The following is a 26,796-nucleotide window of genomic DNA, read 5'->3' on the forward strand; positions in this document are numbered from 1 at the left end:
TCTGAACAGATCATCTAAGATGTGTGTTCCAGTATTTGCATTGAGGGAAATTATCGTTGGATCTCAGTTTGGATGCTAATGGTATTGGCATTTGTAGTTTCATGATATGAAGTCATTAATCCACAATTACGGAGAAAATACGTAGGTCTTAATTTTTAATGCCAATCCGAGCAAAACCATTATAAGAATCACCTCTCAGCCCCCCCCCCCCCCAAGAAATATGGTGTAAACATCTGAAACAAGGTTAGCCTGTTAGCTGAGCTTGTTGGTAAGATATAAATAGCACTAGCATTTGGAGTAGTTGTCAGTAGTTTGAAAATGTCAGGTTTTCATTACTGTGGAAATAAATGGGTCCTAATTTTTAATGGCCTCACCAAAGCCAAAGAATCGTGATGAAAACCAGCACTCAACCCCCAAAAATATGATTTAACAACATTATTTAGAGATTTCTGATGTCCACCAAAAAAATTCATTGGAGTCTTTCATGCCCTAATATCTATCTGTGGTGCAAATTTGGTGAGAATCCGTAAAGTAGTTCTGACATAATCCTTCACAGCCTATATAAACCTTGATCCCGAATCCAGAGCTGGATCACCTCCATGATTCAGTGCCTGCAACAGATTCTTCATACCTGTCAACATTCTACACCACGCCCCTCCACACTGGGAACATCCCACTAGTCCGAAGGTTCAGGTCAATGCATGAATATATTTTGATGCCAAGTTTCAGTAGGCTGCACTACTAGCTGGATATTTACATCTGCTTTTCATTTCAATTAAAAAGGTGTTTCTTTCATCTGTGATGTGAGAGTGAATGTTTATTTAATAAAAAAAAGACATGTCACTTTGTTTCTAACTTTACTTGTTATAATGATGCACCACACAATGTAAATGTCACACATAATATACCATAATTAAGACTTTGGCATTTAATTCAGTTTTCCACGGAGTAAATACACACACAGACCAACGAACCTTTGGACTAGTGAACCCTTCCCCTCCACACTGACCCAATTACAAATCAAAATAATTTGTAGTCAGCTGTAACACAATACTGGATAATGTTTCTGTTCTTATTTTGGTAGTAACATATGAAATACTGTCTTAGGTCTGGCAATGAAATTATTATACATCTCACTGAAATCCTTTGTTCTGATTGGCTGATTTGCATGTAATAATTGCAATACTTTACACAATAAATCATCCAAAGTTAACAATAGCCACATTACTGACTGATTCTGCACCATTTCGGGCAACATTATGAGTGATTGTGGACCAGTTTTGTCATAACGGGGCAAAATGTTTTGCGCATGTGCAGGGGTGATGCGTCACAGACGACATCATGGCAGAAAGCAGAAGGTTTGTGTCCGTGGAAACTGATAGGATAAACACTCTTCTATCCAAAAAAGACAGTGAGAGTACCACGAAAAGTATCATGAAAAGTTCACTGGAGTTTTTAGCAAAGGACGACGGGAAAGATTTGCATGGCGTTTCACCCGACGAGTTCGCGAAGCTTCTCAATGCCACACTCGACCATGAACTGGGACAGTTCTACGCATCAGTGCACTCCAGGTCTGGCCAGAGGCTGAAACACAGTACCATGAACTCACTATGGTACAGGATATTCAGGTACCTTAAGGATAAGGGTATTGACATTATGGGGAATCTTGAGTTTTCCATTTCCATTATGAATGCCCTCCAAACCAGTCACTATTTGTATATTGCTCCACACACTATCTTAATAAGTTGACATCTGCCCTTACCAGAGTGGAAATTATACAATGACAAATGGGGTTGCTTTACTAATATTAGTTAGCTGGTGTTTGGTAAGGAAAATGTTCGCTTTAGGTAGCTAACATTTAGTTACAAAGTGTAACTTGAGGCAAAAATTAGAAACTACCTAAAGTTAGCAATCAGGGACGCTTGACAGCATCTAAATCTAATCTTATAAATTCACTGCAAGCCACATTGTGCGACTTGGACTCATTTAACTTAGGTAAGACTCTAAATTTGATGAGTGCAGACTGTACAATATAACACAGAATTGTGGGAAACAGAATAAAATATCACATCACCTTGAAAACCAACAGAAGAAGAAGAAGCTTGTATTTGCCAACATGTCACACAAAATCTGTCACAGTAGATACCATAAAGCTCATTTATGATAGCTGATTGGACAGACTATATGTTTCTGGGGAGGGTGACTGCTTTTCAGTGGTCGGCACAGCTAACCAAAGAGTTAGCTTCGGTAACCATTAATCCAATAACTGAAACATTATCTTTTATGATGCTAAACCGATAAATTGCTAAAAATAAATTATCTTTATTACAGATAACCGATAACTGATAACTTTTAGTACTGATTCGGACACGGCCACATCAGATTACACTGTCGGCTTCTGATAAACCAGTTTCACTTTCACTTTTCGCTGCTGGGTAAATTCAAGGATCACAAACACATAAGAATGCGCAAAAAAATGAATGAATAAAAAAATAAAACCCCAAACACTGTCATCAGCTTTCAAAAGCAGTAAAACACAGTATTAGAAGTCACAGTTTATTTCAGTATTAGATACACCGTCATTTACGAACTAAAAAGCTGCTGTTTTTGTCACACGCTTTGAACCCTGTGGCTTAAACTACCAAAATACCTACATTAATGCATTGATTGGCAGAGTAAAATACACATAGTAAATATAAATTCTTACCTCTTAGTTTCAGTGGGATTCATCTGAATAAATAATCCACATAAAGCATCCTTTTTTAAAAAATAAAATCCAAAACAATGTCTAAATGTGAAGAAAAGTCCCTCTGTATACACAGCTGCGCCGTGAGAGCTCCTCTCCCCCACTGAGTCTTGGCGATTAAATTACAGCCACAAAGAAATAAAATAATGTTAAAATTATTCCATTTCGTTTTTGTGGACTGACTCACTGTAATGTCCAAAGTGAACCTGAACTACACTACCCACAATGCTCACTGCATTGACCAGCCAATCGCGTTTTGCACTTAATGATCACGTCATCAGCAAGCGACAGGCAGCCAGTCTGCTACAAACACAACAGATGGACTCAAATGTTTGATTTTAGGGTTTACAAATGTTTTTGTTTTTTTAAATTTTGCTCACTTTACCAGCAAAAAAAAAAAAAAAAAAAAAATGTTATCGGACTGAAAGTTATCTGAACTGAATTTATCGGAAGATAAATGGTCTGATGATGGTTTTAAAACTTATCAGAAAAGCTAATCCGCTAGCAAAAATGTTAGCTTTGATAATTATCTGTTATCAGATTAGCTGAACTGTGCCCACCACTGCTGCTTTTATCACCTATTTAGCAAGCTAGATAGCTGCTTATATTAACCTACTGCAGTATCCTTTAGCTCGTGCTACACACTAGACCATAGACTTGAAAAAGGTGTTGCTAATGTTAATAAATGGCATGATCCACTTTAGGGATGTCTGAAATCATATGCAAGGCATGAATATAGGAAATATATTGTAGAATTTGCAATTACATGTTTGAAGGATATATTAATGTTTAGAATAAACCAGAGCCTATTTAAATATAGCAAGTATAGTAGTTAACATGTAAAGAGAAGAGATTATTAGTTTTATTGCTATTGAATATTGTCTTACATCTAACTGGAAACTATACTGATTTGTGATTGGAACAAGTTATACTTCATTAGTTCAGTACTTCAGTCTCCACATTGGCTACAAATGCTAACTGAGGAAGTCTGGATTCTGGCAGATTCTTCTTTACAAAACATCTCCAGTTCAATTAGGTTTGTTGGTTTCTGAGCATGGACACCCCGCTTAAAATCACACCACAGATTTTCAATAATATTCAGGTCTGGGGACTGAGATGGCCATTCCAGAACATTGTACTTCTTCCTCTGCATGAATGCCTTAGTAGATTTTGAACAGTGTTTAGGGTCATTGTCGTGTTGAAAAATCCAGCCCCGGCGCAACTTCAGCTTTGTCACTGATTCATGAACATTGTTCTCAAGAATCTGCTTATAGTGACTGGAATCCATGTGACCCTCAACTTTAACAAGATTCCCAGGACCTGCACTGGCCACACAGCCCCACAGTATGATGGAAATACCTCCAAATTTTACTGTAAGTAGCAAGTGTTTTTTTTTTTTTTTTTTGGAATGCTCTTTTTCAGCCATGCATACCACCCACCCCTTGTTATGTCCAAATAACTCAATTTTAGTTTCATCAGTCCACAGCACCTTATTCCACAATGAAGCTGGCTTGAACAAATGTGCTTTAGCATACCTCAAGCAACATGGTTTGTGGTGTGTGCGCAGAAAAGGCTTTCACTGCATTACAGCATCATACAGCGTCTCTTTGTGCAAAGTGTGCTGTATAGTTGAACGATGCAGAGACACTATCTGCAGCAAAGATCATGTTGTAGGTCTTTGGAGCAGGTCTGTGAGTTGACTATGACTGTTCTCACATCCTTCGCTTCAGCTTATCTGAGATTTTTCTTGGCCTGCCACTTTGGACCTTAACTAGTACTGTGCCTGTGGTCTTCCACTTCCTCACTATGTTCCTCACAGTGAAAACTGTCAGCTGAAATCTCTGAGATAGCTTTTTGTATCCTTCCCCTAAACTATGATGTTGAACAATCTTTGTTTTCAGGTCATTTGAGAGTTGTTTAGAGGCTCCCATGTTGCCACTCATTAGAAGAGATGCAAAGAGGGGGAACATTTGGAACTGGCCACCTTAAATACCCTTTCTCATGATTGGATTGCTAAATGTATTCAAATCAATAAAATGACAAGGGTCCTCAAATTTATGCACCTCCGCAATTTTGTTTAAATAATTATTGCACACTTTCTGTAAATACTAGAAACTTCATTTCACTTCTCAAATATCAGTGTGTTCGTCTGCTATATGATATATTTAACTGAAATTTCTGATCCAGACAACCAATTTATTTAAATTAATTAATTTCTATCTATCTATCTATCTATCTATCTATCTATCTATCTATCTATCTATCTATCTATCTATCTATCTATCTATCTATCTATCTATCTATCTATCTATCTATCTATCTATCTATCTATCTATCTATCTATCTATCTACTGAAAAAAAATACTTCAAATGGTAACACACAAGAACTGGATTGAGCCAAATTAGCTTATCTCGCAATATTTCTGACAATTTGCTAATTAAATTTGTAAAAATGTAATTCCTTTGGGTGCTATCAATTAAAATAAATTCTTTAAAATAAATACTTTAGATTTTCTCTTTTCAGTGTACAGATTGACAGACAGACAGATAGCCCAATCTACATATGAATAGTCAGTGAGCCCAGATCTGATATGTTGGATATGGATATGTTTTGATATTAGCTAAAATTACTGGATTAGATGGGGTGGGGGTGGGGGGTAATGCTCTTATCACAGTCATTGTATACAATATTTTCAGCAGAGTGTTTGTTTGGGTTTTCACCAGCCTTCTTAATGCATGATTTGAAGTAATGAATTGAAAATACATTTAACAAAAATATGTACTTCAAAAAAACTCTCAAATGTTAAAAAAAAAACTTTGTACACTAGCAAGAGGAGTGTTTTCAGGCAATTTGAAAAAGGCATAGTTCATAAAATCACAATGGAAACATTTTTCCACTATTACAGGTTGTACGACATACAGAAAAGTCACATGACATTGTAAAATACATGGCGTGGTACGTGTGGATGGAGTAACAGACTGGAGGGCTTGTTAAAACCTTAAAGGAGATAACCTTACAGCAATACTGAATTAAAAAATAAAACAATGAAATGTCAATATTTATCCCAAAAGAACACAGGACCATTCTGTCCCATGGCATACGTATAAGCAGATATTGAAGGTTCCAACACTGGTATCATATCAGACATGAAAAGTGGCATCTTGACATCTTGAAAGAAAAGCTTTTTTTGCGTAAATCTGTGTAAGCACTGTATCTGTGCACAAAAGTGTTATATGCACACTGTAATGCACACCGCCATCATATAGCTGCTCGCTACCATTATTCAGATGAAGAAATCTCTCAGGCTGAATGAGAATGATGCTGCTGCCTTAATTGTCCTAATGTGTTACCTTGCAACAGCAATATGCTCCATGAAGCAGCAGTTCAGCTTTTACTCCACAGCCAAGCCTGTTTCTCTCTGATAGCTCATCATCACTGTTCATGTGCCAAAGCTTCTAATAATGGATTATCATGGAGCTGCTCCACATGTTTTGCTGAGGCCTTTAAATCTTTTTATTACACAAACTGCTTCATCATATTTTGGTGAATCATCTGTGGAAGCTAAAATATAATAGGCTGCACATTCGCTCTGGGCAGCAATTCTGATGAGAAATTTCCTTAATGCGTGATTGTTTGTGGACCCGTGAGGAGATCAGCACTATACTGTAGGCCGATGAGATTCACCGCTTAAGAGGGACCGACCCATTGTTGATTATTTTAAAACGGCGCTGGGCAGAAATTAATTAAATGGCCACTTTTCAACGGAACTATAAATACACATAGCTGTCAGAATGTAATCAACTCAAAGTGAAGTGGTCTCTGTCAGTTCATGCTTGTAATTAATGATTGTCCTTTAATGTCATTCATGTCAAAACAATCACTTTTTGAAAAGAAAAGAGGAGCTGTCACTGATTTCAACTTCCTCACGGTGTGCAATTTTTCTGAATGGTTTTGTGTGTGTGTGTACGGGTGTGATGAATATCAATCAATCAATTCAATCAATTTTTTTATATAGCGCCAAATCACAACAAACAGTTGCCCCAAGGCGCTTTACATTGTAAGGCAAGGCCATACAATATTTGAACCAAATCACAGTGTAGAGGCAGACTGTAGGCTGACAGTCTTTGAATTCCTTTACTTTTTCCATTTATTCACTCACCTAGAACAAAGATGTACCTCAGCTATATAAAAACACATATGGGTAAAATCCACGCTGAATAACAAATGACTAACTGCAGCTTAATCCTCCCACATGCATTTGTAAGAGTCAGCAAATTCACACTATATGGCTTAACTGTGTATTAGGGGGAAATGTGTATGTCGATTATGACAATAACAGAAGAATAACTGCTGCAGGATTGTGCAGACTTCTGTAATAAACTTCTGTCTTAACTTTTATCTCATGCAGACAATGTGATTAATTTGTTACAGGTCTGCACAATCCATTTTTAATAATAACTGCATTTTAGATTGATGTTTGTGCACATGCATGCACAAAAAGCCTGAATGGTGATGGGGCCTGTACGTGGTGACCTACACTATAGGACACTATAAGGACATGATGACCCAGAGATGCTGTTAATGGAGCTTCGCAGCAGAAACCAAGAAGTGCGCCCTGAGAGTGCACCAAATACACATTAAAACACACACGCATCAGTGTAATTTACTGTATAGGCCTCTCTCATTTGCAGAGGAGGGAAAGGCTGTTAAGGAAGCCTCCTCTGAGATCTTTGTCTAAAAGTCACCTTGGGAGACCAAATTGACGGGATAAGTGTTGGCGCAAATGGGTTGGAATTGGGAATGCGCCAGTAGGACGGAACACTGAGCCACAAACAGCTGCCTGTAGGAAAGCTGGAGGACGACGACATCACTTTGCTTTATGATCATATCCATCGTTTGAACGCGCTTCCATTTAAGAGGCGAGCTGAGGTGGGTTTGTGGGGATTGATTTCACTTTAGGAGCTTTGGAGCGCGCTCAGGCTGCAGCTCTGCAGCAGCATGTTTCCCATTACTATCCCAGGGCGCTTTTGTGTGTTCTTGTGCATGCACGGAGGATGTCAAGGTTTTTCATTGAGGAGAGGAAAACAACAAAAGCAAAAAGACAAAAAAAAAAATGAGCGCGCTGTATGCATGCGCTAAACGCCAGGCCCACCGACCGAACTCAGCGTGTGATGTAGCTTTATGTAGGTCATCAATGACAACATCTGCGATGCTCAAGGAGGCGTTTAGTCAGCATGTGGTTATTAATTGCACCCTTACCTTCTGCTGCCGCCGTGCCATGTCTGTGGGCTGCTTTGCGTTGAACGGGTAAGCGATGCACCTCATCACAAAAACGTACAACTGCAGCTTCTTTTTGCGGTCTTCTTCGTCCCTCTGCAGCTTCTCCAAATCCTCCTTCTCGTCGCTGACGGCCGAAGGGCTCGGGCTGGTCGGACGCGCGCTGCCGCGGCTGCTGCTGGGCGCCAGTCCTCCGGAGTTCTCGCTGGTCCTGCTGGGAGAGATGCGCGATCCGGCCTGAGGTGCCATCGCTTCTTTGCTCTCCTCCTCCACTATCCCGTCAGATTCCTCCTCGCTGGACGACGGATCTAACATCTCGCTGCGTTAAGAGACTATACCGCGTCCCGGCAAGGTTTCCGCTCTCCTCGGACGGTAATCGAAGCGCGCTCCGTGTTTGGAACGGTGCGAGAAGTGAGAAATAGGCCGTGGTTGTAGTGGATCGGTGTGGGGGTTGGGGTGGAGGGGGGGATGAGAGGAGGCAGTACGAGCGGCTCTGCTTCACAGTGAGCGCGTTCTCCGCCTGCGCCGAGCGCTCGTCGATGCTTACGTATTTTCTGTAGTTTATTGGCTCGTCACTGCTGCGGATGTGAGAGGAGGAGGAGGAGGGGAGGAAGGAGCAGAAGGAAGGGGAGGGAAAGTAGAGCAGTGTGAAGCGGGAAGGAGAGCGGCTTTTGTCGCGGAGAGCAGCAGCCGATCGGCCTGGAGACGCGCGGAGCTGTCCGCGGTTCTGAACGCACCCTGACGCGTAAAAACCAAAAAGAAAAAAAAAAATGCAGCGGCTCCCATGGAGCTGTGCACAGAGGCACACACCTAAAATGGCTGCCGTGGCATTTCTGTGATATTGTCACTAAAATGGACAGCATTTTACACTTCATGGAGCGTGCACAGGACGCAGGGTGAGAGGCTTTGAGTGTGAACCCGGAGACACATTCTTGAAGGGTGGGGCAGCCGTGGAAGAATGAGTTGCTCAGAGTCAGACTTAGCCTGGAGGTTTCTGCTCCACAAATTGATTGTTGCAGCGTGGTGATGCTGTCAAGGAAATAGATCGTGTTGTAGAGGCAACAGGAATTAAATATTTAAGATTACTAGAGATTTTGAGGCAGTCTACACTATATCATATGCAGTCAGGCCCATAGGTGTTTTTTTCTTTCTTTCTTTTTGGAGGGGATTTTTGTAATTTTGCCTCTGTATACCACTACAGTAGGGTTGAAATGAGACAATCAAGACGCACATGGAATGCAGATTGTCAGCTTTAATTCAAGAAGAAGGAAAAAAGCACCATGGTGTTTATTGGCGGATTCTGCAGCATGAAGTAGATTAGAGTCCACAACTCCAACGCGCAGGTCGCCTCCCCAGTCAGGGCTGCTTCCCGTTTGGAGCTATGGACAGTAGTGCAGATGAGGGATTTTGTTGAAGCCAGCATGACCGAGACTCGAACCCAGCTCTGCATATCACACAGTAAAATCACCAGTGTAAACTAACACTAAATGAACACTGCCAGTGTAGTATATATGGTCCCAGAGTAGGACCATATGTACAATGTCAGTGTTAATTTATCACTAGTGATTTTAGTGTGCAGGATCTAGCTTCAGGTGAAGCATGGGGGAGGGGGAGGGGTATGACTTGGTTGGGTATACAAAGGAATGCTTCCCCCTGGAAAATTTTAGAAATGTATATACTTTTTATGCATTATAATACAATTTGGGAAGCTAAAAATCATTTGAGTCATCGTTTTTTGTTTTTTTTTTCATTTATTTTCTGCCACTTATCCAGGTCCAGGTCATAGTGGCAGCAGACCAAGCAGCTCATCCCATACTTCCCTATCCTCAGCCAAGTCCTGTAACTCTGCCTACGGGATCCTGAGGCGTTCCCAAGCCCTCAACGAAAAATATAATCCCTCCAGTATGTCCTAGGGTGTCTCCGGGGCCTCCTCGCAGTTGTATGCACCTGGAAGATCTCGACCAGGGTCATCCTTACCAGATGCCCGAACCACCTCAGCTGGCTCCTTTCGAATCGAAGAAGCAGCAGCTTTACTCAGAGTCCCTCCCAGATAGTTGAGCTTCTCACCCTGTCTATGAGTTTAAGCGCAGATAGCTTCCATAGAACATTGTATAAGCGTAACAGCCATGACAACCCAGTCTCACGGCAGGTCTTGGGACTGGGGAGCAAAAAGTACATTAATCTATGGGTTCGTGACAGGGTTACGACAGTGGTGCACTTACAGATACAACAAAACAGATCAGATCTTGGCTTGCATATCTCGTGAAAATCCTTCACTCTACCATTTCACGATAAAGCAAAACAGTATGAAAGTATAAACAGTATGAAAATGGCAAAAGTGATACCTTTATTTAAATCTGGTAGTAAACATCTTTTTACAAATTATAGGCCTGTATCTCCATTGTCACAATTTTCTAAGATATTGGAAAAGCTTTACAATAGCAGATTGGATAAATTTATACAACCCCAATTGCAATGAAGTTGGGACATTGTGTGAAATGTAAATAGAATTTTGATTTGATTTGTTTATTTAGCACAAAAAATAAACCTCATACAAAATAATATATAAACATAAAACAATAAAAGAAAAAAGATACAATATGAATAATGTGCAAGGGAGTGGTGGAAGCCAAAAGGGCTTATTGAAAACCCACTCCTGAACAAAAACAAACATAGCACAGCAGTATACAACAGTATTACACCAATTTATCCAGATAATATAAACTCCTACAAGATCTTTGCTTTTAGTCCACTTTTAAATCCATATAAAGTGATGGATGGATTTACAAGATGTACCGTATCATTCCAAGATTTAACACCACGATATCTGATGTGATGCTGATAACGAGTCGCTCTATGCAAAGGTAAATGCAAATGTGCAGCCTGTCTGGTCGGATAATTCTGAATTTGATGGTTATGCACAAAATAATATTTGATGAAGGAAGGCCACTTGATATCATAGAGAGCTCTGAAACCAAAAGTACAGGTCAGGAAAATATTTATCTGGAAGCTATTCAAGAGCTGCAATTTAAAAAACAGAGGTGCACTTGGAGCACAAGGTTTTGAATGAGTAGCTATTCAAATAAATTTTGTTCTGTAGAAGAAATATTTTGTTTAAATACGTTGCAATGGTACTTCCCCATACAATATTGCAATAACTTAAATATGGATAAACTAAACTATAATATAATGTTAAAAGACATTTGTGATGTACTAAATGTCTTATTTTGCTTATGATTCCTATTGACTTGGTTATTTTTTTACAAACATGATGAATATGTTCTTTCCAACAGTTTCTCATCTATCCACACACCCAAGAAACATGTAGATGAGACCCTTGATATTACTTCGTTGTCGATGCAAATTTTAATTAGACCATGATTACATTTTTTTATTGCCAGCAAATAACATAAAATTTGACTTTTTTATATTCAACAATAATCTACTGGCTTTGAACCAGATTGAATAATTCAAAAGATTGTTATTTAAGATACTAACCAAACCATCTATATATTTGCTGGAAATAAAAAGGTTAGTATCAGCAAACAACAATAGGAATGTAGTAGTAGAAACAGATGCAACATCATTAAAGTATACATTGTAAACAGTAACAGTCCCAAAATTGAACCTTGGGGTACTCCACACTCTGTGGAATTGTTATCTGATTCCAGATTTAGAAAAACATACTGTTTTCTCTCAGATAAATAATTACTAAGCCATGTATGATCATCTGCAGAGGAATGGTCTATCTGAAGAGTTTCAGTCAGGTTTTAGAATTCATCATAGTACATGCCATAGGTATTAAAGGCACTGTGCTGCGGTGGTTTGAATCATATTTATCTAATAGATTACAATTTGTTCATGTAAATGGGGAATCTTCTTCACAAACTAAGGTTAATTATGGAGTTCCACAAGGTTCTGTGCTAGGACCAATTTTATTCACTTTATACATGCTTCCCTTAGGCAGTATTATTAGACGGCATTGCTTAAATTTTCATGGTTACGCAGATGATACCCAGCTTTATCTATCCATGAAGCCAGAGGACACACACCAATTAGCTAAACTGCAGGATTGTCTTACAGACATAAAGACATGGATGACCTCTAATTTCCTGCTTTTAAACTCAGATAAAACTAAAGTTATTGTACTAGGCCCCACAAATCTTAGAAACATGGTGTCTAACCTGATCCTTACTCTGGATGGCATTACCCTGACCTCTAGTAATACTGTGAGAAATCTTGGAGTCATTTTTGATCAGGATATGTCATTCAATGCGCATATTAAACAAATATGTAGGACTGCTTTTTTGCATTTACGCAATATCTCTAAAATTAGAAAGGTCTTGTCTCAGAGTGATGCTGAAAAACTAATTCATGCATTTATTTCCTCTAGGCTGGACTACTGTAATTCATTATTATCAGGTTGTCCTAAAAGTTCCCTGAAAAGCCTTCAGTTAATTCAAAATGCTGCAGCTAGAGTACTGGCGGGGACTAGAAGGAGAGAGCATATCTCATCCATATTGGCCTCTCTTCATTGGCTTCCTGTTAATTCTAGAATAGAATTTAAAATTCTTCTTCTTACTTATAAGGTTTTGAATAATCAGGTCCCATCTTATCTTAGGGACCTCATAGTACCATATCACCCTAATAGAGCGCTTCGCTCTCAGACTGCAGGCTTACTTGTAGTTCCTAGGGTTTGTAAGAGTAGAATGGGAGGCAGAGCCTTCAGCTTTCAGGCTCCTCTCCTGTGGAACCAGCTCCCAATTCGGATCAGGGAGACAGACACCCTCTCTACTTTTAAGATTAGGCTTAAAACTTTCCTTTTTGCTAAAGCTTATAGTTAGGGCTGGATCAGGTGATCCTGAACCATCCCTTAGTTATGCTGCTATAGACTTAGACTGCTGGGGGGTCCCCATGATGCACTGAGTGTTTCTTTCTCTTTTTGCTCTGTATGCACCACTCTGCATTTAATCATTAGTGATTGATCTCTGCTCCCCTCCACAGCATGTCTTTTTCCTGGTTCTCTCCCTCAGCCCCAACCAGTCCCAGCAGAAGACTGCCCCTCCCTGAGCCTGGTTCTGCTGGAGGTTTCTTCCTGTTAAAAGGGAGTTTTTCCTTCCCACTGTCGCCAAGTGCTTGCTCACAGGTGGTCGTTTTGACCGTTGGGGTTTTTACGTAATTATTGTATGGCCTTGCCTTACAATATAAAGCGCCTTGGGGCAACTGTTTGTTGTGATTTGGCGCTATATAAATAAAATTGATTGATTGATTGTATGTACAATTGCCGGATAAATAAATACATTCAATTCAATTCAATCTTAAATCCATATTTGTTTAACTGTGAGAGCAAAATTTCATGATTTACTCTATCAAACGCTTTTGAAACGTCAAAGAACACATCGATACCAAATTCATTATTATCCAAAGCTGAATGAATTCTATCCAATAGTTTGATCAAAGCCATATAAGTTGAATGATTTTTTTTATGAAATCCATATTGATAATTATATAAAACTGCATTCTTAAGTAAATGATTATTTAATCTTTTATAAACAAGTTTCTTCAAGATCTTTGAAAAACATGGCAAGACTGAAATAGGGCAATAATTTGAAAAAGATGCTGAATCATCTTTTTTAAACAAAGGTATTATTTTAGCAATCTTTAAATCAGAAGGTACTATGCCCGTTTTCAAAGACAAAGAAAAAGATATGTGTAAGTGGTTCAGAAATTTCTTGTATGACACATTTAACAATAGATGTACTTATTCCATCATGGCCAGCTGCAGATGGACGTAGTCCAGCAATGATTTCACAAACCTCATTGGAATTTGTGGGTTCAAATTCATTCACAGAACAAAATGAACCTTTGATGTAATTAACCGGATTTATATTTGTGGAGTCAATTTTCTTTGCAAGAGAAGCACCAACATTTGAAAAGAAATTATTAATGTCAAAGGGATCAGAGAAACTTCTAGATCCATCTGAAAAAGTTGCCGGATATTTTGAGGAACATGTTTTCGTTTTAAGTAGTTCATTGATTGTTTTCCAGGTCCCTTTAATATTGTTTATTGATTTTTGAAAATGATCACTGAAGTATTTCTTCTTTGCAGCCCTAAGAAGAGTAGTATATTTATTTTTTATAGAATTTGTAGGTTGATAAATTTAAAGGTGAAGGAGATGATAAATATTTTTTATACACCTTGTTTTTTTCTGAATAGGGATTTTTGTCGCCCCCTAGAAAACCATGGGTTTTGCTTTTTGGATGTAACACCAGATAATTTAATAATTGGAAATGATTTTTCGTAAACTTCATTGAACAAATTTCATGAACACCTGATATGCCAGATTGTTTCCATATATATTATTTCAAAGGAAATACTCTCCATTAATCTATTGAATTTTATTTTATTTGTAATATTAAAATTTCTATAATACGTAGTTGATTTCTTATTCAGCATTTAACAGTTTTCCAATTCCACAATTTGAAATACTGGAAAATGATCTGGAATGTCTGTAAACAATATTCCAGATTTCATTACATAATTTAAATTATTAAATAAAATATTATCTATTAATGTAGCAGAATGTTTTGTAACTTGTCGGTTTGGTAATTGAGGGAAAGAAGTAATTTGCACTGCTCAGTCAGCCATGATTCTGTAAGGGCAATTACAGAAAACGCATGATTCAGTGAGGATATAAAATATGTCAGTTTCTCATAATTTTTGGAAGACTGTGAATATTTAAATGTACACTCAACAATAATATAAATATATTATTGTGGGCAGTCTAAGACACACCTGTGCACTAATCATGGTGTCTAATCAGCATCTTGATATGGCACACCTGTGAGGTGGGATGGATTATCTCAGCAAAGGAGAAGTGCTCACTATCACAGATTTAGACTGGTTTGTGAACAATATTTGAGAGAAATGGTGATATTGTGTATGTGGAAAAAGTTTTAGATCTTTGAGTTCATCTCATACAAAATGGGAGCAAAACCAAAAGTATTGCGTTTATATTTTTGTTGAGTGTAATACTGAAAATGTTTTATAAGTATTAGGATAAGATTGTAGATGTTTGAATTTGAGTTTGTCATAATAATCACATGAATTAGGGTTATTTACCTTAGAGAAAAAGTTCATATCAGGATCAATTTGTAATCTATGAGTTACATCATCTCGATCAAGTTCAAATGGGTTGAATAACAAAGTCTTGTTTACAGCGAAGCTATTGTAGTTAGCAAGAAGATGTCTTTCAAACTCTTCATCATTCAGTGAATAAAATAGGAACATTATGCAACAACTTTCACAGAACCATGTACAATCTGTTTTCTTAGTTCTGTCAGAAAGATGTGCACATTTAAGATGAAATACATTTTTACAAAGAGAACAACCAATAAGCCTTGAACCTAATTGCTTCTGACATTTTGTGCATTTGTTATCACTATTCATGGAGTTGGTGGACAATGAATCCAAAATCATGTAGGGATGCTAAAGTAAAAAAAAAAATGCATGTCAAACCTTTGTTGGCTTTGTTGGTCGGTGTGTGATAAGTTTGTCAAATCTTACATATGCAATGTCACCTCGTTGTCTTGCCTCTTTCATTGCTGGAATCATCTCCTTGCATTTTTGTCTCACAGATTCAGAAAAGTCTTCATTAATGTAAATGCTTGATCCCTTTAGAAGTTTTGCCTTTTCCAACACAGCCATACGATCCAAAATTGGTTTAGGTTTATCACCTTGTCCTGGTTTGTTTCCACTGCAGTGCACACGCTCCATTTCAATATGCCTGTTGTGTGGGCCGCTGAAGAGGAGGTACTGCTGGCCCACCACTACAAGATGGCGCCCTGCTTGGAGTGCGGGCTTCAAGCACGAGAGGGCGCCGGAACCACCGGCCGTGACAGCTGTCACTCCTACACACCAGCTGTCTTTCATCACCTCTTCACCCTTAAAAACCGGACTGCCACTCCACCTCCCCGCCGAGAAATCAGCAACCAAGCGGTAACCTGTCTCTATTGTAATTTCTCTGCTAAACTACAACTGAACTCTTCTTTGCAGCCGTTTGCCCTGTGGTGTCCTTATCGGAGCTTGGCGTAAAGGCGTGACCGCGACAACTTCGCATCACGCTCATCTCAGATAAGTGGTAACAGGAGCTGCACGAGTGTGTGTTTGGAGGTGGAGGAATTCCCCTCCTAAAAGAACATTAACTGTGAGTGGAGTACTGAGTGTGCGGGCTCACACTCACCTGGACTTTCTCTATTCTCTGCCAGCAGTACCAGGGTCGACAGCCGAAGGCAGAGGCCACCTGGGGACTCAGGACTTGGCTGCTCCGGTGTTCTTCAGGCCCGTTGGTGGTGGAAGCTGTGTGGGAATCAGCTCTTCTCTCGCCAGAGGTCTTCTATCTTCGAGCCTGCCCACACGTCACCTGGTGTATTATTGGCAATCCATATTTCTGTCTGTATTCCGTTGTGTGTTTTCACAACATTAAATTGTTACTCGTTGGCTTATCCATTGTCCGTTCCTTAGCGCCCCCTGTTGTGGGTCCGTGTCACGACACCTTCCCAACAATGCCTTGGGTCCAGCTGTATCCAGCTATAAAAACAGAATACAATGTACAGATGCTCCTATTTGGCACAACCCAGACTTTTAGATCAATAAAGCAACTCTTCATGTCAGCACATGGGAACAGAAAGGAATCACACACCTGCATCACCTCTTTCAAAATAAAAGGTTTATACCATTTAACAACTTGATGCAGAGGTTTGGAATTCTAGGAGAAAATTTTATTCATTACCATCAAGTAAAGTATGCTGTATTTGTTATGTGTCGGACGCAGTCGGAGCACTGACCCAAACCGGTGATTCCCAAACCGGACCCCCTAGGCTGCACCTAGAAATTGTGTCCATAAAGGTAATGAACAGATCCGGTGACAAAAGGCAGCCTGGCGGAGGCCAACGTGCATTGGAAACAGGTTTGACTTACTACTGGCAATGTGAACCAAGCTCCTGCTGCGGTCATACAGGGACCAGATAGCCCTTAGCAAAGGACCCTGTACTCCCGGAGCACCCCCCACAGGGTGCCTCGAGGGACATGGTCAAACGCCTTCTCCAGATCCACAAAGCACATGTGGACTGGTTGGGCGAACTCCCATGAACCCTCGAGCACCCGATGGAAGGTGTAGAGCTGGTCCAGTGTGCCGTGACCAGGACGAAAACCACACTGCTCCTCCTGAATCTGAGGTTCGAATCGGTCGAATTCTCTCCAGCACCCTGGAATAGACCTTACCGGGGAGGCTGAGGAGTGTGATCCCCCTTTTGTTGCAACACACCCTCTGGTCCCCCTTCTTAAACAGAGGGACCACCACCCCGGTCTGCCAATCCAGGGGTACTATCGCTGACCATCATGCGATGTTGCAGAGACATGTCAACCAGGACAGTCCCACAACATCCAGAGACTTAAGGTACTCAGGACGGATTTCATCCACCCCAGGAGCCTTGCCACCAAGGAGCTTTCTGACCACCTCAGTGACTTCGGCCTGGGTGATGGACGAGTCCGCCTCTGAGTCCCCAGTCTCTGCTTCCTCTTCCAAAGACGTGACAATGGGATTGAGGAGATCCTCAAGGTATTCCTTAGGATCTTGCCCTAATTAAATAAAGTACATTAAGGCTGTCTCAACAACAACCTGAGTTTTCAACTGGAGACAGACTGTGCTTTCCACTCTCAGTGGAGAAATTCCTAAGTCATCTGGAGATCTTCAGATAAGTTTGGAGACGTCCCCCAATGGTCCAACACTGCTTCACAGAGGAAAAACAAAGCTGTAATTCAAAGTTCTTCAAAGGGAAGCCCTCGCCTTTTATCGGTTAAATTTTGGTCATTATGAATTACATGACATTATAATGGCTTTACACCAGAATCTGAGTTTCTCCAGGCCAGAAGAACCCAAATTGTATGATCAAGCTAAGACAGAACATCTCCTCTTCCGTTATAACACATGGTCATAAACTTTGTCTGGACAATCTTCCACAATCTTTTATCTTGAGGTTTAAAGCAAAGGAAAAGTCCTTTGATTTGAAATAAAAATTTAGATTAGTATTTCTTTCATTTATATCTAAAGACTTATAATGTTTGTTTGCATTGATTATTCAAACAAAATGCCTTTCTTGTATAAATTGTAAATAAATTGTAAATATTTCTGCTGTGGTCATTTGTGCTCAGAGGGAAACTCTTGGTCAACTGTATCATGAGAATTCAGACTTCAGATCAGAGATTGATTAAATGAAATCGAGACAGATTAATTCATTTGAGACTGATAAATTAATGTTTAAATTATAGTACCTATGCTATAAAAAAGAATAATAGGTGGTGTCCCGAATAATAATTAATAAGTATTAAACCCTAAATTAATTATTTTGGTGACCCGTTATATTGGGCCTAGTCCAACCTAATTCAGTTTGCGAGTTCAGTTACTTATTCACTATAAAATGCTACATTCCTCTGGTTCCCCGGTGTAAGCCAATCGCGTTTTATTCCATAAATAAATGTTACATATTAATGGAGCCCCGTGTGTGGGCGATTCAGTAATAAATTATTTTATTAAATAAATGTTACATGTTATGGGTCCCCGTTGTGAGGCCTGAATATCTGTAAAGCAATGTGTCTCCAATAAATAAATTGTTTTATTTAACAAATATCAATTACACAGGTTTTGGAGTAACACATGCTGCCATCCAAGCAACGTCTTTTTCAGGGATGTCCCTGCTTATTTCAGCAAGGCAATGCCAAGCCACATTCTGAACGTGTTACAACAGCGTGGCTTTGTAGTAAAAGAGTACGGGTACTAGACTGGCCTGCTTGCAGTCCAGATCTGTCGTCCATTGAAAATGTGTGGTACATTTTGAAGCACAAAATACGAGACTCTGGACTATCGAACAACTGAAGTTGTACATCAAGCAAGAATGGGAAAGAATTCCATCTACAAAGCTTCAACAATTAGTGTACTCAGTTCCCAAATGCTTATTGAGTGTTGTTAGAAGGAAAGGTGACGAAACACAGTGGTAAATATACCACTGTCCCAGCTTTTTTGAAACGTGTTGCAGGCATCCACTTCAAAATGAGCAAATATTTGCACAAAAACAAAAAAGTTTATCAGTTTGAACATTAAATATCTTGTAAAAGAGAAAAAAATACCTGGTGCAACACAGAAATAAGTGCTGAAAATTTTTAATAAGGTGCTGAAACAAAATTATACAGAGAGACTAACGTTGCGACCTGAGGATCACATCTTCCTCAGAGTCCTGCAAAGACAAGGATGGTATAGCTTAAATGCTAATAAGAAACAGGTGTCCTGATGAATAAATCTGACCATGTTAGTCACATGTACATTTTGGTTTATGTTAGAACTTTCGACTTGACACGCCTGCAAATTGCCATAAGATAACTTCTCCTGCATGGTGGCATAACATCATCACAACCAATCTGTCAAAAGCATTGTTCACCACAAACATTTTGAGTGGTGATGTATCGCAATTGGGTTATTGGGTAAAAAGACATTACTACATTGCATTACCCCTACTCCAAAATAGCAGGTTTTCATCATCTTTGACAAATACCTTTACATCACTTGTAATAAAAGCAACAATTGCCAAAATAATTGAATATTGGACCTTTTGTTTTGTTGCAGGGGCACCATGGGTCACTTCTTGGGGTGTTAACTTGACAAAATTCCCTATTTAGCATCAGGACACTGACATAAAGAGGCATGGGTTAAATTTTAAATTCTAAATTCTGTGACCTTTTGACCTCTGGTGACCTACGTATTGACCTAATTTGCATTTATTATATATCATCTGAAAGAGCATTTAAATACCAACATTTTGAGTGGTAGTTTGATGCTGTGGAGCTTCAGGGTGAGGAGACATTACCACGTGTTTCCCCTACCCCGAAAACTTGTGTAAAAAATTTGTGTCACGCAACATTAAAAATGCTTGAAGTAAGTGCCTCGGGAACAAGTTTTTTCAATGTTAACATGTTTTTTCCTGAAGAGGAAACCCATGGCTACTAGAAAATACCCAGGAAGTAGACCTGTGGGGGGGCCGCATGGGGGACCCCATCAGCCAATGGACTATATGTTATTTAGCAATTGTAATAAAGACATATAAGTACAGTTACAAGTACAGGGGGTGGATATTGAAAGAGTATATGAAACAAAGTTTCTTGGGGTGATAATTGATGATAAAATAAACTGGAAGTCTCATATAAAACATATACAGAGCAAACTGTCAAGAAGCATTTCAGTTCTGAACAAAGTTAAATACATTCTGGACCACAACTCACTCCGCATTCTCTATTGCACACTGATCTTACCATATTAATTCATAATACTGGTTATAGAGACCACACATATTCACTATTCTTAAAATCAAAAATTTTAAAATTTACTGATCTGGTTCATTTTCAAACAGTACAAATCATGTATAAAGCAATAAGCAATTTACTTCCTGGAAATATTAAAAACATGTTCTTTAATAGAGTAGGGGATTATAATCTGAGGGGGAAGTTTAACTTCCGTTTAAACATCAGTGGGCACGTACAACATTAAAAGGTTTTTGTATTTCTGTTTGCAGAGTGAAGATGTGGAACAGATTGAGGGTGGAGCTCAAGCAATGTCCAAGCATGAACCAGTTTAAGCAGCGGTATAGGTACATGGTTTTTTCTAGGTATAGGGAGGAGGAAGGGTGTTGAGGGTTAGGGTGCTTTGTTGATCATTGTTTAGTTGTGTGCACCTTATCATGGTGGGAGAGTTTGTGTATCCAGATGATCCTAGGAGCTATGTTGTCGGGGGCTTTGTGCCCCTTGTAGGGTTTTCCAAGGCAAACAGTTCCTAGGTGATGGGTCAGACTAAGAGCAGTTCAGAAGCTCCCATGACCAGTTAAAAATCAAGGACCGAGATGTTGCCAAGTATGGCAGAGCCAGGGCCCCACCCTGGAGCCAGGCCTGGTGTTGGGGCTCGCGCACGAGCACCTGGTGGTCAGGCCTTAGCCCATGGGGCTCGGCCGGGCTCAGCCCGAAAGAGTGACGTGGGCCCGCCCTCCTGTGGGTTCACCACCTGCAGAGGGGGCCATGAGGGTCGGGTGCAGAGACGATTGGGTGGCGGTCAAGGATGGGTGGCCCGGCGGCCCGGTCCGCACTCACAACCCCTGGCTGTTGGGACGTGGAATGTCACCTCGCTGGGGGGGAAGGAGCCTGAGCTTGTGCGGGAGGTTGAGAGATACCAACTAGAGATAGTCGGGCTCACCTCCACGCACAACTTGGGCTCTGGTACCCAACTCCTGGAGAGGGGCTGGATGCTCCACTTTTCTGGTGTTGCCCATGGGGAGAGGCAGAGAGCTTGGGTCGCATTGCTTATTGCTCCGCAGCTCAGACGCCATTTGTTGGAGTTCACTCCGGTGAACGAGAGGGTCGCATCCCTACGCCTTCGGGTCGGGGACAGGTCCCTAACTGTTGTCTCGGGCCGAGCGGCAGTGCAGAGTACCCAACCTTCTTGGAGTCCCTGGGAGGGGTACTAGATAGCGCTCCGACTGGGGACTCCATTGTTCTCCTGGGGGATTTCAATGCCCACTTGGGCGGCGACAGTGAGACCTGGAGGGGGGTGATCGGGAAGCACGGCCTCCCCGATCAGAACTCGAGTGGTGTTCAGTTGTTGGACTTCTGTGCCAGTCACAGTTTGTCCATCACAAACACCATGTTCGAGCACAAGGGTGCCCATAAGTGCATGTGGCACCAGGACACCCAGAGCCGGAGGTCGATGATCGACTTTGTAGTCGTATCATCTGAACCCGGTGGTGGACGCCAGAAGTAAGGGATGCCGTCAAGCTGAAGAAGGAGTCCTACTTGTCTTTGTTGGTAGGTGGGACCCCAGAGGCAGCTGACATGTACCGGCAGGCCAAGCATGCCGCAGCCCGTGCGGTCTCAGAGGCAAAAACTCGGGTCTAGGAGGAGTTCAGGGAGGCCATGGAGGAGGACTATCGGTTGGCCTCAAAAAATTCTGGCAAATCGTCCAACACCTCAGGAGGCAGAAGCAGCTCTCCACCAGCACTGTCTACGGTGTGGATGGGGAGCTGTTGACCCTGACTGGGGATGTTGTTGGGCAGTGGAAGGAATACTTCGAGGATCTCCTCAATCCCATCATCATGTTTTCCGAAGAGGAAGCAGAGACTGGGGACTCAGAGGCAGAGTCATCCATTGCCCAGGCCAAAGTCACTGGGGTGGTTAGAAAGCTCCTCGGTGGCAAGGCTTCTGGGGTGGATGAAATCCGCCCTGAGTACCTTAAGTCTCTGGATGTTGTGGGACTGTCTTGGCTGACACGCCTCTGCAACATCGTGTGGCAGTCGGGGACAGTGCCTCTGGACTGGCAGACCGGGGTGGTGGTCCCTCTGTTTAAGAAGGGGGACCGGAGGGTGTGTTCCAACTACAGGGGGATCACACTCCTCAGCCTACCCGGTAAGGTCTATTCCAGAGTACTGGAGAGGAGAATTCAACCAATAGTCGAACCTTGGATTCAGGAGGAGCAGTGTGGTTTTCGTCCTGGTCGTGGCGCACTGGACCAGCTCTACACGCTCCATCGGGTGCTCGAGGGTTCATGGGAGTTCGCCCAACCAGTCCACATGTGCTTTGTGGATCTGGAAAAGGCATTCGACCATGTCTCTCGGGACACCCTGTGGGGGGTGCTCCGGGCGTACGGGATCCGGGGTTCTTTGCTAAGGGCTATCCGGTCCCTGTATGACCGCAGCAGGAGCTTGGTTCGTATTGCGGTAGTAAGTCAAACCTGTTTCCAGTGCACGTTGGCCTCCGCCAGGGCTGCCCTTTGTCACCGGTTCTGTTCATTATCTTTATGGTCAGAATTTCTAGGCGCAGCAAGGGTGTAGAGGGGGTCTGGTTTGGGAACCACAGAATCTCATCTCTGCTGTTTGCGGACAATGTGGTTCTGTTGGCTTCGTCAAAATGGACCTCCAGCGTGCACTGGGGTGGTTTGCAGCCGAGTGTGAAGCGTCCGGGATGAAAATCAGCACCTCCAAATCTGAGGCCATGGTTCTCGACCGGAAAAAGGTGCTTTGCCCTCTTCAGGTCGGTGGAGTGTCCTTGTCTCAAGTGGAGGAGTTTAAGTATCTCGGGGTCTTGTTCACGAGTGAGGGATGGATGGAGCGTGAGATCGACAGATGGATCGGTGCAGCATCTGCAGTGATGCGGTCGCTGTATCGGACCGTCGTGGTGAAGAGAGAGCTGAGTAGGGGGGCAAAGCTCTCGATTTACCAATTGATCTACGTTCCGATCCTCACCTATGGTCATGAGATTTGGCTCATAACCGAAATAACGAGATCACGAGTACAAGCGGCCGAGATGAGTTTCCTCCGCAGGGTGGCTGGGCACTCCCTTAGAGATAGGGTGAGGAGCTCGGTCACTCGGGAGGAGCTCGGAGTCGAGCCACAGCTCCTCCACGTCGAAAGGAGCCAGTTGAGGTGGCTCGGGCATCTTTTCCGGATGCCCCATGGACGCCTCGCTGGAGAGGTGTTCCGGGCACGTCCCATCGGGCGGAGGCCCAGAGGAAGACCCAGGACACGCTGGAGGGACTACGTCTCTCGGCTGGCTTGGGAATGCCTTGGGGTTCCCCCGGAGGAGCTGGGGGAGGTGTGTGTGGATCGGGAGGTCTGGGTGGCTTTGCTTGAGCTGCTGCCCCTGTGTCCTGACTCCGGACAAAGCGGAAGAAAATGGATGGATGGATGGATAGTTGTGTGCACTTTGTTTTTCTATCTTGTAAATATGTAGTATAAAATCACATGCTGTTATGTGTCGGACGCAGCTCGGAGAACCGACCAGCGTTTGAAAGACCCAGTATGAAATAAGCAGAGCACGGTACAAAGGCTAACTGAATTTAATACATAACAGTGATACATAAAGAACAAAGTGCGGTCTGGCGTGGTGCGCTCCCAGCAGCGCTAACGGTCCGGAGCCAGAAGCTGTTCGGACCCAAGGACCCCGCCGACACCCCCCAGGTGGCCGCAACAAACCGAGTCTGTGAAAGAAGGAACCATTATGTGAGTCCACACTCTACACACAGAGAGAACACTTAAAGGTGTACAAACAGCAAACACTTCCTGGCTTGATTACTAATCAACTTCCCAACCTGCAGGCATGGAACATCCAGTTCACAAAACTCCACTGCAGGGGAAGTCGATACATGACTAACATACAGCTCAATATAAAAAGGTGTGAGGGACACCACATTTACTGACTGTATAAATGTTAGTCACAAAATCTAACGTACCTCAGGAAGTGTGCTGACGAGCGTGAGACCTCACCCCCTCCTCTTTCACAGACCGTGCATCAAACCTGGACGTTCTCTGCATCCACTGATGATGAGATGGCTCCCGAGACGACGATCTCACCCGTCTGGTCACAAGGTCGAGTCTCTGGCAAATACACACTGCATACTCCAGTCTTAAATGCCACCATGTTCCAATCCATATAGATGCACCTCAGCTGTGAGTCCTGACGAGCCGCAGGTGATCAGGGTGAGGTCCTGATAACCTCAGCAACACAGCCACTCAGTCCCACATGCAAGCCACCTGGAAGGAGAAACAAAGGACAGAAACAAAAAGGCAGCCAGGCCCCCCCAGCCATATAACACATGCATTGCATATGTATGTAGGTATGTATGTATGTGTAGGTGTATGTAGGTATGTGTGTATATGTATATATGTATGTATCTACACTAGAGATGATTATGATGATGGGACTTCAGTTTGTGTTGTGTTAAATGTGTTTGCAGCATGGTCCAAGCAGAGGGTCACCCCTTAAAGTCTGGTCTGCTTGAGGTTTCTTTCTCAATACAGCAGAGGGTGTTTTTCCTTACCACTGTCGCCTTTGTGCTTGCTCTGGGGGTTGGTAATGAGTATGTATGTATGTATGTATGTATGTATGTATGGGGTGGGCGTTTATAAGCTTTGCTTCTGGTCACCCCCTTTTGGTCACACGTCACTGTGGAATTGTCATGTGTATCAGTTTTTTTGTTATTGTTGAGTCTGTGTGCCAAATAAATTCATTCATTCATTCATTCAAGGGGTAATCATAGAGCATGTCAAAGAAAATAAGTTCTTTGGTGTTATTATTGATGAAAGAATTAATTGGAAAGCTCATATTCAACACATTCAAAAGGAAGTGTCAAAAAGTATTGTAGTACTAAATAAGGTAAGGCATGTTCTTGATTGCTAAGCACTTCATACTCTGTATTGCTCATTGGTTGCTCCCTACTTGACTTACTGTGCTGAAGTATGGGGCAATAATTAAAAAACCACATTGCAATCATTATTCATTCTTCAAAAAAGAGAAGAACAATTCACAATGTAGGTTATCGAGATCACCCCAGTTTATTGTTTATTAAATCTAAAATATTAAAATTTCACGATATGATTACTTTTAAAACTGTGCAATTAATGTATAAAGTGAAAAATAAGCAACTGCCCCTTAGAATTCAAGAATTTTTCAAGGAGAGAGAGGGAAAATATAATTTAAGGGGCTTGTGTCATTTTAAAATTGCTGGTGCTCGGACGACCAGGAAAGGCTTTTGTGTTTCTACTTGTGGCCCTAAAATATGGAATAATCTGGCAAAGGAACTCAAGCAATGCCAATATAAGGAACTGATGTTTTATGAATATGTGAAAATTGTCTAAATTCTCAAAAAAAATTAATTCATGTTTGAAGGACTATATAGCTGTTGGTTAAAGTATGGACAATTAAGTTATTGATTTTGTATTATTATTATTATTATTATTTTTTTTTTTGGATTATGCGATGTGTGCTGTTATTGGTGTGGATATGATGAGGAAGTTGAGTTTATTGATTAATTTATGATGTCTGTGTTGTGCGGTTCTGCTCACTTTGTTTTGTTTTAGTTTTGTCACGAGGCAAGTCCAGTGGAGTGAGAACACAAAACAAATGGAAGTGAGGGAAAACAGAGAACAAAGGTCAAACAGAAACCGAGGACTATGAACAGAACCAGATCAGAGCATGAACATGAGAACTAAAAAGGGAACCATCAGATAATAAGTAAAGCTACATGGGAACTGATCAGAGAATAACAACAAAATAAATACTAAGACAAAACTATACTGGAACTGGCTTATGACTGAAGTAAAGATAACCAGGTGGCAAAACAAACAAATAAAGACAAAATCGTAAACAGAAAACAAAACCCGATACTACAGCATAACTGATAAAATCAGAAATTAGATGAAAAAAATAAACCAGTGATCAACTGATGAGTATTAAAAGTAACAAAGAAACAAAGTGACAAAGCAAAACAGCAAGAAAATAAACAAGTGACCAAAAACAACTAATAAATCAAAGCTGGAGCAGACAATGAGAAAAAGAAAGGAGGCAAAAATGGGATCAAAACCCTGGATCCGGGCTGAAACCTGACAGAAAGCTGGATAGCTGGTGAAGTAAAATGAAAAAAAATGCACTGTGCACAATTTCGCTAATCGCAGGCAGAGAAGCCAAGAACATCTTCAGAGTTGTCCTGTCATCTTGGTGGCTTTCCTCACTCGTCACCTTCTTGCATAGTCACTCAGTTTTTAGGACATGCCGCCTCCAGACAGATTTACCATACTGTTTTTATTTCTTAATAACTAAGGTAAATGAAGTTCAACACATAATCAGCGTCCTGGAAACGTTCATGTATCTATCCCCTGACTTATCTGAAGAAGACTGGATGTAAAA

At 41.4% G+C, this 26,796-nt stretch overlaps 1 protein-coding gene across 19 annotated transcripts in view; it reads right to left on the reverse strand.

Moving 5' to 3' along the window:
• Window positions 1-8,739, reverse strand: part of cadpsb (Ca2+-dependent activator protein for secretion b) — a 262,642-nt gene extending 253,903 nt beyond the window's left edge. For 5 of the 19 annotated variants that reach the window (XM_034166402.1, XM_034166401.1, XM_034166399.1 and 2 more), the window contains exon 1: window positions 8,007-8,734. In XM_034166402.1, coding sequence (XP_034022293.1) covers window positions 8,007-8,339 — 333 coding nt within the window. In that variant the 5' untranslated portion in view covers window positions 8,340-8,734. Of the gene's footprint in view, window positions 1-8,006 lie in introns of all 19 variants that reach the window. The other 14 variants (XM_034166409.1, XM_034166397.1, XM_034166395.1 and 11 more) reach the window with 8 other exon arrangements.
• Window positions 8,740-26,796: the final 18,057 nt, after the last annotated feature.

This window comes from Thalassophryne amazonica, chromosome 3 (genome assembly GCF_902500255.1).
Source record: "Thalassophryne amazonica chromosome 3, fThaAma1.1, whole genome shotgun sequence".
NCBI lineage: Eukaryota > Metazoa > Chordata > Actinopteri > Batrachoidiformes > Batrachoididae > Thalassophryne > Thalassophryne amazonica.